The sequence below is a fragment of the Bufo bufo genome, chromosome 7 (assembly GCF_905171765.1).
Source record: "Bufo bufo chromosome 7, aBufBuf1.1, whole genome shotgun sequence".
In the NCBI taxonomy this organism is placed as follows: domain Eukaryota; kingdom Metazoa; phylum Chordata; class Amphibia; order Anura; family Bufonidae; genus Bufo; species Bufo bufo.
Genome location: NC_053395.1, coordinates 235,455,946 through 235,470,669, shown reverse-complemented (window position 1 = coordinate 235,470,669; position 14,724 = coordinate 235,455,946). Strand labels below are relative to the sequence as shown.

The window sequence follows — 14,724 nt, the reverse complement described above, 5'->3', positions numbered from 1 at the left end:
AACTGGGATCTCAGCCTTGTCACTGTGTCTACAGACGTAGTGACAGGTTGCTGCCATGACGAACCTGTACGTCATGGAGGCTTGAGGGGTTATGAACTCTTGGGTGTAATCCATCTGGACCAGGAGCCTTGTTCACGTATATAACTTAGCCTGGACCATATGTACAGTTAGCCAACTGAGTATATTATCGGATGTACTAACCCTAACAGCCATGGCACTACCGATATCAGCTCCTCAGCCCTGGCACCACAGATATCATCTCCTTTCTCTTCTTTTGTATATACAGAGCTAAAAAAAACAAAAAACATTTAGTAACTCTGCCTTTTCCTTATCTTCAGTGACTACACCCCTTTACCATTATTTAGGGGACCTACCTGCTCAGAACTTGGTTTTTAGCATTTATATATTTAAAGAATTTTTGGGGACTTGTTTTGCTGTCTTTTGCTACCTGCTGTTCATTTTGTATTTTTGCTGATTTTATCTCCTTTTTAAAGCGAACCTTTCACCAGGATTTCACTTAATAAACTATCACCAGTACCTTATAGATTATCCTCATTGTGGTTCAATGCATTCTTGTCCCGCTTTCCTGGGATGTATATTGATGAAAAAAACGACTTATAAAGTCCTCGTCTCCAGCTCCTGCAGTCACACTAGAAGTCAAGGGGGTAGCCCTTCCCTCACTCCGGGCTGTAACTCCCCTGCCCTAACCCCTCCTCTAAGTAGTGTAACTGACACCGGGACCGCGCTTGTACTGGAGGCGCATGCGCCGTCGGTCTCAGTAGCAGCGCAATCCCGTCTATCGCGCGGACTGAAGCGCGATCCTGTAACTGAATCGCGCATGCGCCGTCCGTCCCAGATGCCTCCCTGTCTTCTGTTCTTCAGGCGCGCTGCTACTGAGACCGACGGCGCATGCGCCGCCAGTACAAGCGCGGTCCCGGCGACTGAGCAGGGTGTCAGTTACACTACTTAGAGGAGGGGTTAGGGCAGGGGAGTTACAGCCCGGAGTGAGGGAAGGGCGACCCCCTTGACTTCTAGCGTGACTTCAGGAGCTGGAGACGAGGACTTTATAAGTCGTTTTTTTCATCAATATCTATCCCAGGAAAGCGGGACAAGAATGCATTGAAACACAATGAGGATAATCTATAAGGTACTGGTGATGGTTTATTAAGTGAAATCCTGGTGAAAGGTTCGCTTTAAGCCCTTTGTAATCTTCAATGGATACAGCTGACCCCTCAGATTTGTATTTTTTAAATACTCTTTTTTTTTGTCATTTATTGCATTTTTTATACACTAGCTGTAAGCCATCGGGGGTTTAATTTTAGCCGTTTATACTTGTTACCTGAAGGAATACATTTTTTACTGCAATTACTCAATGTGGATTTGACGCTCTCCCATTTATCCTCAGTATTATTATGTGACAGTAGCTGCTCCCAGTTTAAGCCCTGAAATGCTGCCCTCAACCCGGGGAAATTAGCCTTTTTGAAATTCAGTGTCTTTGCTCTGCCCGACAGAGTTTGCTTCTTATAGTTTCGGGGGAATATAATTATATTGTGGTCACTATTACCTAGTCTTTCTCAAACAGTAACATTACTAACAAGCTCTGCATCACTAGAGATTACCAGATCCAACAGAGCATCGCCCCTAGTGGGGGCTTCTACAGACTGGCCCATAAAGTGGTCCTGCAGCAAGTTGAGGAATCTTCTCCCCTTTGCGGTTGAGGCAGAACCATGACCCCGGTCAATGTCTGGGAAGGTGAAATCTCCCATTATGACCACTGTAGCCGCCTGTGCAGCCGCTCTATTTGGTTATACAGTTGAGCTTCCATCTCCTCTGTGATGTTGGGGGTCTATAGATGACACCAAGTATTATCTTTTCAGTGTTTATATCCCTTTGAACTTCCACCCATGAGGTTTCCACATCCTCACCCACCATTGCCTCTTTCACACTTGTCTTCAGATCCCTCCTCACATACAGGCACAGACGCCACCGCCTTTTCTATTGACCCGGTCTTTCTTAAATAGTGTAAAACCCTCAATATTAACAGCCCCGTCATGTGAGGAGTCAACCATGTCTCAGCCCCACCAACTACATCTATGTGTTCTTCTAGTACCACAGCCTCCAGCTCCCCCATTTATCTAGCTGGACTTCTGACATTTGTGAAAGTACATATTAAATGACTATTAGCTGTAAAGTGAATATCCGGGATTTTTACCTTGGTTGACGTTTGTATGTAACAGGTTCTTGTCACCAGCAGTTCTGTATTTCATCGGTGTATAGTTCTGCCCAGTCTTCTCCCTACTTTCCTCACTAACCCCGGCCCCCACTAAACCCCCACTGTCCCCTCCTATATCCCACTCTCTATCTACACTATCTACCCCCTTATTAGTATGACCTCCACCCTCCCCCAGATCCTAGTATAAAAGCTCCTCCAGCCGCCTAACCATTCTTTCCTCCGGGGCAGTTGCTCCCTCCCCATTAATGTGAATTACTGATGTATACGTTTCTTAGGTCCATGTTCTACAATACAATACAAATCACTGCTTCAAAAGAACGTTTACAAAAAATCTTTATTATAATAGTTGATAAAATAAGTCGAAGGGAACGACCTGTGTGACCAGGTCCTTTATATTCAGGCTAAAGTGATGAAAGAGGCCTGGATAAGATACTGGTCAGTGAATGAGGTCAGAGTGTCTCTGTGCATGGACCAGTGTGACCAGTGCACGGCTGCATGGAATCTGGCCAAACAAGGTTCAACATCTGTTAATTGATAGTATAAAAACCTGTAACAGATTACATTCCTCAATTAGAGTTGTAGCAACTGTGAACTGATGGTGGAGAGAAATGATACAGCCTAATAATCCAGGACAGTCCAACACTGCGGCTGTAGACACCCTAGCCCTATAAATGTCTGCCCTCCAGCTGTGAAATCATCGGCTCAGCGCTTGCTGTAATAGATCGTCTGCACCGCTGGCCTCAAGCTAACCCCATCTCTAGCTCTACGTGTTTTGCCTGACTAAGGCTCATCAGGAACACGGGGTAAACTGAGCTAAGACAGACAAACATGCAGCACGCCGTCCACCTCGTGTTGTGAGGTGGCGGCACTGGCGCTAGGATGGCCGTGACGCGGCCGCTCACATGTGTTTAAACATCAATAACAATGTTACCGTGTTTTGGCCAACAATCCCACTGATGACTTTCAGATTAAGTCGATAAATATTCTAATGGTGGTGCTTGAAAAGAAGTTAATCAGACAGAATTTTCATTTCTGTTCCCTAAGTACCCCCAGACCCCATGCTTCTATAGTCTCCCCAAAGTCCAAAAAGGTCTTACCCCTTTAATGGGGAGACCTATTGTCTCAGGGATGAGGAGCCTGACACACAATATCAGTAGCTATGTGGATACGATCCTTCAACCGTTTGTCCTGGCTCTTCCGTCCTATGTCAGAGACTCTATGGACGTGATCAAGAAACTAGAGGGGATTCAGCTAGACTGCAGTACCCTGCTGGCCAATTTTGATGTGGAGGCGCACTACAGCTCCATACCCCATGACAAAGGGTGGGGAGCTGTGGCGGCCTTTTTACGTCAGCGTGGGACCCATCTATGGTCACATAATGAATTTGTGCTGGAATTACTCCAGTTAATTTTGGAACATAATATGTTCCTCTTTGACCGCCACACCTACTACCAGCCCCTGTCCCCCCACTTACGCTAACCTCTACCTGGACTGGTGGGAATGGGAGGTGGTTTTCTCTGAGGAGACTAACAAATGGGCAGATTAAATTGGCCTGTGTCTAGGCTACATCGACGACGTATTGATTCTCTGGTCAGGCAATATGGAGGACTTTCACAGACCTCAGTAATAACGAGCTGGGCTTGTTTTTCACGTCGGAGATTCACGTGAACCAAATTACATTCTTGGACCTCACCATTTTCAAAGATCAGACTGGAGGTCTTGGGAAATGTCTGTTCCGTAAAGGAACCGCCACTAATAGTCTGCTGCAATGGGATAGCTGCCACCTGATTCCGCTTAAAAGGGTCATCCTAAGGGGGCAATATCTAAGATTACGCCGTAACTGCTCCAGGATAGCCGATTATCGGGTGGCAGCTAAAGATTTACAGAATCGATACCAAAAGAGAGGATACCCACAGCAGATATAAGGACAGGCATATCATCATTCCCTAGCTGTTAATCGGGACACTTTGCTGGATCCCAAGCCTCCTAATCTGTAAAATGAGCAGGCCCAGATTATTGCCACATTTGATGAGGCACATGACGCGGTACGAGATGTCTTAGCACGTTACTGGTGTATCCTTAAATCGGACCCAGATGTAGGGCACTTGGGTGGCAGTAAACCGGCCATCACATACCGGTGTGGACGTAATATCAGAGACAGGCTGGTCCACATTTTTTTACAAACCCCTCCAGGTACAACCTGGCTCAATACGGGCCTCACTGGCACATTCCGGTGTGGTAACTGTGTGGCGTATGGCTCCATGTGGTGGGGTAATAGCTTCATCAGTTCCACTACACAGAGGAGATTTGTTATTAAAGTACTTATCGAAGAACCGCGCTGCTGATCACTGGTAACCGAGCCTCCTTAGCTCCGGCACAGGACCATTCCTCCCTCCGGACATGGAAAAAGGACTATCAAGCTACACGAGTTGGCGTCTCTCCTCCACAGTAGTTTCCTGTTGGATATCAAGGGATCGCAACCATAGTGAAGCTCCGACTTCCTCCGTTATTTAAAATAATGTATTATACTTACAAACGAACACTTGTTTCAAAGCATATAAAATCACAAACTGCATGCACAGTACCGCCCGACCCGGGTTTCGCTTACGCACTTCTTCAGGAGCGAATATCTTCACTATGCAGTCAAGACCTTGAAAAAACACTCCCCTAAACCCACCCAATCCCTCATTATCCAATTACATACAACCCACCACTAAAAATGTCACATATATAAAAATGTATAGTAATAAATAGGTCACTCTCATCTATTAACATCCATAAGAACCGCTAAACCTATATCATTTGAGTAATTTCCTCATTTGATCCTATTCCTTTCAGCCTGTAAAGTTTGTACACGGCCAGATCTCCATTCACTAAAAGTATCTCGTCACGTGACCCATTATGTGATGAGGGGCACATGACAAAGTACACCCTATCAGCACCTAGACACACCCCTTACAACTAAAGGTCCTTGTACACGGCGCAGATCTCCATTCACTAAAAGTATCTCGTCACGTGACCCATTATGTGATGAGGGGCACATGACAAAATACACCCTATCAGCACTTAGACACACCCCTTACAACTAAAGGTCCTTGTACACGGCGTGAATCTCCATTCACTAAAAGTATCTCGTCACGTGACCCATTATGTGATGAGGGGCACATGACAAAATACACCCTATCAGCACCTAGACACACCCCTTACAACTAAAGGTCCTTGTACACGGCGCAGATCTCCATTCACTAAAAGTATCTCGTCACGTGACCCATTATGTGATGAGGGGCACATGACAAAATACACCCTATCAGCACCTAGACACACCCCTTACAACTAAAGGTCCTTGTACACGGCGTGAATCTCCATTCACTAAAAGTAATCTTGAGGAATTTGAGTTCCTGTCCATCAAACATCCGATCACCCCTGTTATCTACTACTTACCTAAGATCCACAGGAGTCTGGAGAACCGAGACCGATCGTATCGGGGATTAAGTCCATGACAAGCAGGCTTTCGGAATGTGTTGACTATTTTCTCCGGACTCTTGTGATACAAGTTCCATCATATTTAAAAGATACTGGAAGTGTAATTCAGCTTATGATAATCTAGATATAGTTGCAAGAAAAGGTATGTGAACCCTTTGGAATGATATGGATTTCTGCACAAATTGGTCATAGATGAAGATCAGATCACATTTTAAGTCACAACAATAGACAATCAGTCGGCTTAAACTAATAACACACAAAGAGTTAAATGTTACCATGTTTTTTTGAACACACCATGTAAACATTCACAGTGCAGGTGGAAAAAGTATGTGAACCCTTGGATTTAATAACTGGTTGAACCTCCTTTGGCAGCAATAACGTCCACCAAACGTTTCCTGTAGTTGCAGATCAGACGGGCACAACGGTCAGGAGTAATTCTTCACCATTCCTCTTTACAGAACTGTTTCCATTCAGCAATATTCTTGGGATGTCTGGTGTGAATCGCTTTCTTGAGGTCATGCCACAGCATCTCAATCGGGTTAAGGTCAGGACTCTGATTGGGCCACTCCAGAAGGCGGATTTTCTTCTGTTTAAGCCATTCTGTTGTTGATTTACTTCTATGCTTTGGGTCGTTGTCCTTTTGCAGCACCCATCTTCTGTTGAGCTTCAGCTGGTGGACAGATGGCCTTAAAGAGGACCTTTCACCAGAAGAAAGTATGTAAAGTGACCATACAGACGTGTAGAGCGGCGCCCAGGGATCCCCCTGCACTTACTGTTATCCCCGGGCGCTGCTCCATTCTCCGGTTATAGCCTCCGGTATGTTCGTAGTTAGGCTCCACCCAGTTGAGCCTGCCGCGGTCTCCTTCTCCTATGCTGTAGCGCTGGCCAATCGCAGCGCTCAGGGGATAACCGGCGCCCGGGGATAACAGTAAGTGCAGGGGGATCCCTGGGCGCCGCTCTACACGTCTGTATGGTCAGTTTACATACTTTCTTCTGGTGAAAGGTCCTCTTTAAGTTCTCCTGCAAAATGTCTTGATAAACTTGGGAATTCATTCTTCCTTCGATGATAGCAATCCGTCCAGGCCCTGACGCAGCAAAGCAGCCCCAAACCATGATGCCCCCACCACCACCATACTTCACAGTTGGGATGAGGTTTTGAGGTTGGTGTGCTGTGCCTCTTTTTCTCCACACATAGTGTTGTGTGTTTCTTCCAAACAACTCAACTTTGGTTTCATCTGTCCACAGAATATTTTGCCAGTACTGCTGTGGAACATCCAGGTGCTCTTGTGCAAACTGTAAACGTGCAGCAATGTATTTTTTGGACAGCAGTGGCTTCCTCGGTGGTATCCTCCCATGAAATCCATTCTTGTTTAGTGTTTTACGTATCGTAGATTCACTTAGGGTCCATTCACACGTCCGTTGTTTCTTTCCTGATCTGTTCCGTTTTTTGCGGAACAGATCTGGACCAGATCTGGACCCATTCATTTTCAATGGGTCCTGAAAAAAAATCAGACATTGAGCTGTCCGATTTTTTTCAGGACCCATTGAAAATGAATGGGTCCAGATCTGGTCCAGATCTGTTCCGCAAAAAACGGAACAGATCAGAAAAGAAACAACGGACGTGTGAATGGACCCTAACAGGGATGTTAGCATATGCCAGAGACTTTTGTAAGTCTTTAGCTGACACTCTAGGATTCTTCTTCACCTCATTGAGCAGTCTGCGCTTTGCTCTTGCAGTCATCTTTACAGGACGGCCACTCCTAGGGAGAGTAGCAGCAGTGCTGAAATTTCTCCATTTATAGACACTATGTCTTACCGTGGACTGATGAACAGCAAGGCTTTTGGAGATACTTTTATAACCCTTTCCAGCTTTATGCAAGTCAACAATTCTTAATCGTAGGTCTTCTGAGAGCTCTTTTGTGCGAGGCATCATTCACATCAGGCAATGCTTCTTGTGAAAAGCAAACCCAGAACTGGTGTGTGTTTTTTATAGGGCAGGGCAGCTGTAACCAACACCTCCAATCTCATCTCATTGATTGGACTCCAGTTGGCTGACACCTCACTCCAATTAGCTCTTGGAGATGTCATTAGTCTAGGGGTTCACATACTTTTTCCACCTGCACTGTGAATGTTTACATGGTGTGTTCAATAAAAACATGGTAACATTTAACTCTTTGTGTGTTATTAGTTTAAGCCGACTGTGATTGTCTATTGTTGTGACTTAGATGAAGATCAGATCCCATTTTAGGACCAATTTGTGCAGAAATCCATATCATTCCAAAGGGTTCACATACTTTTTCTTGCAACTGTATATGGAGTGATGATATGTGGCTGGGGACCGTTGACGTTACCTCTCTCTATACTATCATTCCCAAAGATTTGGGTCTAAAAGGGTTGGGGGAAGCGCTGGATAGGAATCCCAGTATGACCCTGGCTCAAAAGAAATTCATAATAGAGTGTACAGATTTTTGCCTTTGCCACAACTATTTTATGTATGATGAGGCCTTCTATTTACAGTGTACGGGGACGGCGATGGGGCGAAATTCTGGGAAAGGGACTATATCACCCCGATGTTGAATAAAAAAAACTGAAAAAGGTGAATTGATCATCTGGCGTCCTTACATTGACGATTGCCTTTTAATTTGGAAATTGAGACAAAGAGGGGCTGGAGGAATTTATTACGGGGATTAACAATAATAACTTTTTACTGGTACCATTAGCGCCACTTCTATTGATGGAGATTCACGCCATGTACAAGGACCTTTGGTTGTAAGGGGTGTGTCTAAGTGCTGATAGGGTGTACTTTGTCATGTGCCCCTCGGCACATAATGGGCCACGTGACGAGATACTTTTAGTGAATGGAGATCTGGCCGTGTACAAACTTTACAGGCTGAAAGGAATAGGATCAAATGAGGAAATTACTCAAATGATATAGGTTTAGCGGTTCTTATGGATGATAATAGATGAGCGTGACCTATTTATTACTATACATTTTTATATATGTGACATTTTTAGTGGTGGGTTGTATGTAATTGGATAATGAGGGATTGGGTGGGTTTAGGGGAGTGTTTTTTCAAGGTCTTGACTGCATAGTGAAGATATTCGCTCCTGAAGAAGTGCGTAAGCGAAACCCGGGTCGGGCGGTACTGTGCATGCAGTTTGTGATTTTATATGCTTTGAAACAAGTGTTCGTTTGTAAGTATAATACATTATTTTAATATACGGAGGAAGTCGGAGCTTCACTATGGTTGCGATCTTTTGATATCCAACAGGAAACTACTGTGGAGGAGAGACGCCAACTCGTGTAGCTTGATGGTCCTTTTTCCATGTCCGGAGGGAGGAATGGTCCTGTGCCAGAGCTAAGGAGGCTCGGTTACCAGTGATCAGCAGCGGGTTCTTCGATAAGTACTTTGGTTCAATTTGTGATTTTTTTCCCCATATCACAGTAAGGACCTGTAGCGTGAAAACGCAGCCACGTACCTGAGTAGTTTTTATCGAGATTTGTTACTAGATGCTCCGTTAACTGCAGAACCAGGGGCGTCATCTATCTGGCCACATGCATATGTGGCAAGCAGTACGTGGGCAAGGCCATCCGCTAATTTCGCTGATGAATTGGGAAACATCTCAATGACATACATAACTGTTCTGATACCCCAAGTGTGCGACACGTTGCCGCACATCATGACAACATTGTGGAGGTGGTCAGGTTTCAGGGGATTGAAGTGATCAGAAGATCACCGAGAGGAGGAGATTACGACAAGAAAATGCTCCAAAAAGAGGCACAATGGCCGTTCAGGCTGCGGACTGTGTGTCGAGACGGCCTGAATGAGCATCTTGTTTGCATGTTTCCACCATGATATGGGACAGCTTGTACCCCTGCTTATGTATAACACTCTCAGCGGGGCATTTTAGAGATGTTCCGGTGTTCGTGCCTGTATCTCCTCCCCTGGTAGATGTCTGGGGTAATATGTGCCCTTGCGCTATGCCCACTCACTTGGTTAGGTTGTTACAGCTATTGGGATGGGCAGCAATGGGTTCTGCAATTTGAACCGCGCCTCCAGCGCACACTATGACTTCGTCAGATGACATGGGGTCCCCTGAACCGCCTTAGATCTGGTCTTGGGCCTTCTGCATATACCTGGTACCGTAGACGCCATTTACTGCTGATGTGGTCTCCAGTGGATATCCTTCTCCATTACTTGACCTAGTCGGAGCCCTTCCATTTACATCTTTCTACAATTCTGTTTAATATGCCGGTATATCTGCTGCACGCACACGACTCGCGCCGCCACAGTTATCCCTGACTTACTTAATAGTGTTTTACAACTCCTTGCTTTATCGCCTCTGACAGGTAAGCTGGCGTTATGGGCGGCGTCACATTGCGGTTCAGCCACGCCCTCCACCCCTCATTCGCTTAGAGGCTTGATCAGCTTAAATGGGAGGAGTTTATTTTACTTAAAGAGGACCTTTCACTAGAATAAAACATCTAAACTGACTATACAGCCATGTAGAGCGGCGCCCGGGGATCTCCCTGCACTTACTGTTATCCCCGGGCGCCGCTCCGTTCTCCGGTATAGCCTCCGGTATCTTCATAGTTAGGCTCCACCCAGTGGAACCTCCAGGCGTCTCATTCTCCCAGGCTGTAGCGCTGGCCAATCGCAGCGCTCAGCTCATAGCCCGAGAGGCTTTTTTTCTCCCAGACTATGAGCTGAGCGCTGCGATTGGCCAGCGCTACAGCATGAGAGAATGAGACGCCTGGAGGTTCCCCTGGCTGGAGCCTAACTATGAAGATACCGGAGGCTATACCGGAGAACGGAGCGGCGCCTGGGGATAACAGTAAGTGCAGGGAGATCCCTGGGCGCTGCTCCCCATGTCTGTATAGTTAGTTTAGATGTTTTATTCTAGTGAAAGGTCCTCTTTAATCAGCGCTTGTGAGCGGCCATGTCACGGCCATCCTAGCGCCCGGTGCTGCCACGTCACAACACGAGGTGGACGGCGTGCTGCATGTTTGTCTGTCTTAGCTCAGTTTACCCCGTGTTCCTGATGAGCCTTAGGGCTCATGCACGTGAACATTTTTTGTGTTCCGTATACGGGCTGTTATCTGCGTTCTGTATACGGAACCTTTCATTATAATGGGTCCGCAAAAGATGCGTACAGCGCCTTTAGTCATCCGAAACACGTAGAGCTAGAGATGGGGTTAGCTTGAGGCCAGCGGTGCAGACGATCTATTACAGCAAGCGCTGAGCCGATGATTTCACAGCTGGAGGGCAGACATTTATAGGGCTAGGGTGTCTACAGCCGCAGTGTTGGACTCTCCTGGATTATTAGGCTGCATCATTTCTCTCCACCATCAGTTCACAGTTGCTACAACTCTAATTGAGGAATGTAATCTGTTACAGGTTTTTATTGTAATAAAGATTTTTTAAGGCAGTGACTCCCCATTAAGGTGCAGCCCGTCCCTACTGTGTAACTGACAGAGAAGTCGGCCCAGTTCTCCATGAGCCCAAACCCTTCCTTCCTGCACCGGCTTCTAAGCCACTTATTTAACCCCTAAGCTCCCTAAGCCTCTCTCCAGCCAGAGCTCCTGAAGCAGCATTTTCCATGGAGTGCACACTCCAGAGGAAACACTTAGTAGTTGTGTGGAGCTCTGACCATCAGTGTCACTCTGTAATCTGTCCCCTCCCTGTCCCTCGGTGTTGCGCTGTGCTGTGTCCCCTCTGTATCCATCGGTATCGCTCTGTGTCTTCTCTGTATCCATCGCTATCGCTCTGTGTCCCCTCTGTATCCATCGCTATCGCTCTGTGTCCCCTCTGTATCCATCGATATCGCTCTGTGTCCCCTCTGTATCCATCGCTATCGCTCTGTGTCCCCTCTGTATCCATCGCTCTGTGTCCCCTCTGTATCCATCGCTATCGCTCTGTGTCCCCTCTGTATCCATCGGTGTTGCTCTGTGTCCCCTCTGTATCCATCGCTGTTCTTTGTCCCCTCTGTATCCATCGGTGTTGCTCTGTGTCCCCTCTGTATCCATCGCTCTGTGTCCCCTCTGTATCCATCGCTATCGCTCTGTGTCCCCTCTGTATCCATCGGTGTTGCTCTGTGTCCCCTCTGTATCCATCGCTGTTCTTTGTCCCCTCTGTATCCATCGCTGTTCTTTGTCCCCTCTGTATCCATCGCTGTTCTTTGTCCCCTCTGTATCCATCGATATCGCTCTGTGTCCCCTCTGTATCCATCGGTATCGCTCTTTGTCCCCTCGTTCCGTTGCTTCGTGTAGTGACTCTTCCTGTGTTTCCCATCTACAGGTGGCTGCTGAGAGAACCCTACATTGACACCAGCAGACTGAGTATTTTCGGGAAGGTAATTATGCTCCTTTAGAGTCCTGTTTGGTGTGGTCAGAGCTTCTGTGGTTAGAGTAGGGGTTCTTCCCTGGTATCAGTGTTCCTCAGCTCTGGCCCTCAGGGGCCCACCTGCTGGTCATGTTTACAGGATTTCCTTACCTGAGGTCTTCTGTGGGTGGGGGCCCTGAGGACTGGGCTGAAGAGCGTGGCCTTAGAATGACTTGTACAAGAAATCTCTGGCAATAAATACCGGGGAATCAGGTTGCAGTGACCAGAATCTCTTTATCATAATTAACATGAGGTCAAGAAACTCAGGTGGTAAGATGTTGGCTGCAATTTGCAGGACTGAAGCGATGAGGTGTGATTAAACTGCCTCCTTGGAGACATTAGCACTGCCCTGTAAGTGGCAGACTCTAGAGGTCACGACCTTCTACCTCCAGGCCTCCTTTGAACCAGTCCTCCCCTGACTTTAAGATGTGAACCTTGCTATTAAACATATACCACATTTTTTAAACCAGCACCTGGATCTCAGTACTTCTCTAATTACCTGTGTTGTAGAAATATTAATAGTAGAAATCCGCTCTCATCAGACTTTGTGTAAGGAAAGGTAAAAATCTCAGCCGCAGTCCGAGTCAGACACAGGTGTTACCATGTTCAGTTCTGCTGAGCACTCCCCAGCTTCTGCCCAGTCTGTACACTTTTATTGTCTACTCACAAAAGGTGTAACAATAGAAAAGGGGCCGGCCCATCACCCGACCACTTACTTCCTGTAACAAGGATGCAGGAAGTGATGGCATACAGGAAGTGATGGCATACAGGAAGTGATGGCATACAGGAAGTGCTGACATACAGGAAGTGATGACATAGGAAGACAAGACACATCATTTAGAATAACATAGCCAGCTCACAAACACATGTATCCTATAACCACTGGAGGTAACCCCATCCATCCTCGCTCAGTGATCAAGGCCAGATAAAGTTGCTATGATCCTCATGCATGTTTATTTACAGGACAACGTCATTATCTCCAGCGGCTGATCAGGCGCACTAGAGACAACAAACGTTCCTTTCATATATTGTTCTCCTAACAAATGCATCCACGCCAAGCCAATAAATCGGCGTCTTGTGCGGGGGCCCTAGCCGGTGTCCATACATCAGCCAACAAAACACTGCTCTGCTGAACACATCACTCTCCCCCGGCCCACAGCCCAGCGCTTAGCACATGGACCATTCGCCGACGGAGACCTCTGCGCCCGGCAGCTGTGACAGGACATACACGGGGAGATATCCACTCCAATGGTTTACCCTGACACTGAGAGACATGATGACAAGATCTGCAGCAGAGAGGACATGCCCCCAAGTCTCACTGGTGAAGAGAATCTAGCAGACCGATTGGAGCAATGAATGTGGAGATCTCTGGATCCATGTGAGGTGCAGGGCTGGTTCCAGATTTGTATTGTCATGTTCTATATGAGGTTTGATTACCATTTTTGCATCAATCATGGCAGAACCCCTTAAAGATATAAGTGCCCATTGCTGACCACAGATGTGGGCTCTGCTGGGCCATAGTGCTGGTGCGTCTGCGGTCTTGGTACTCCTCACTGCACTGGACCATGTATTATCCCTGTGCCTGGTGCATATGTGGACTTCACCATACACAAGGAAGGGCCCCATCTCAGGCCGTGACCTACAGCATGGCCAACATGCAGACCTGCCGAACGCCACAAATAAAATCCAAGACTTGATACTGAGTAGTGTCCTCTTACCTCACATGCACAGCTGCCAAAAAATCGTAACCCAGATCAACCTCTGCCTGACCACTACCTGTGTGCCATGGGGTCACCAGTACCACCCATTGTGGCAGTGGAATGTAACGCCCTGAACCCTCCGCTCCTTCATTCCGCCCCCTCCGGTCCTTTCATTCCGCCCCCTCCGGTCCTTCATTCCACCCCCTCATTCCGCCCCCTCCGGTTCTCATTCCGCCCCCTCCGCTCCTTTCATTCCGCCCCCTCCGCTCCTTTCATTCCGCCCCCTCCGCTCCTTTCATTCCGCCCCCTCCGCTCCTTTCATTCCGCCCCCTCCGCTCCTTTCATTCCGCCCCCTCCGCTCCTTTCATTCCGCCCCCTCCGCTCCTTTAATTCCGCCCCCTCCGCTCCTTTCATTCCGCCCCCTCCGCTCCTTTCATTCCGCCCCCTCCGCTCCTTTCATTCCGCCCCCTCCGCTCCTTTCATTCCGCCCCCTCCGCTCCTTTCATTCCACCCCCTCCGCTCCTTTCATTCCGCCCCCTCCGCTCCTTTCATTCCGCCCCCTCCGCTCCTTTCATTCCGCCCCCTCCGCTGCTTTCATTCCGCCCCCTCCGCTCCTTTCATTCCGCCCCCTCCGCTCCTTTTATTCCGCCCCGTCCGCTCCTTTCATTCCGCCCCCTCCGCTCCTTTCATTCCGCCCCCTCCGCTCCTTTCATTCCGCCCCCTCCGCTCCTTTCATTCCGCCTCTCCGCTCCTTTCATTCCGCCCCCTCCGCTCCTTTCATTCCGCCCCCTCCGCTCCTTTCATTCCGCCCCCTCCGCTCCTTTCATTCCGCCCCCTCTGCTCCTTTCATTCCGCCCCCTCTGCTCCTTTCATTCCGCCCCCTCTGCTCCTTTCATTCCGCTCCCTCTGGTCCTTTCATTCCGCC

The 14,724-nt window shown here is 47.7% G+C and overlaps 1 protein-coding gene across 2 annotated transcripts in view; it reads left to right on the top strand.

The window, feature by feature from the left end:
• DPP10 (dipeptidyl peptidase like 10) overlaps nt 1-14,724 on the top strand; it is a 305,051-nt gene that overhangs the window by 248,667 nt on the left and 41,660 nt on the right. For both annotated transcript variants that reach the window (XM_040440599.1, XM_040440600.1), the window contains one exon: nt 12,016-12,070. In XM_040440599.1, coding sequence (XP_040296533.1) covers nt 12,016-12,070 — 55 coding nt within the window. The remainder of the gene's footprint in view (nt 1-12,015; nt 12,071-14,724) is intronic.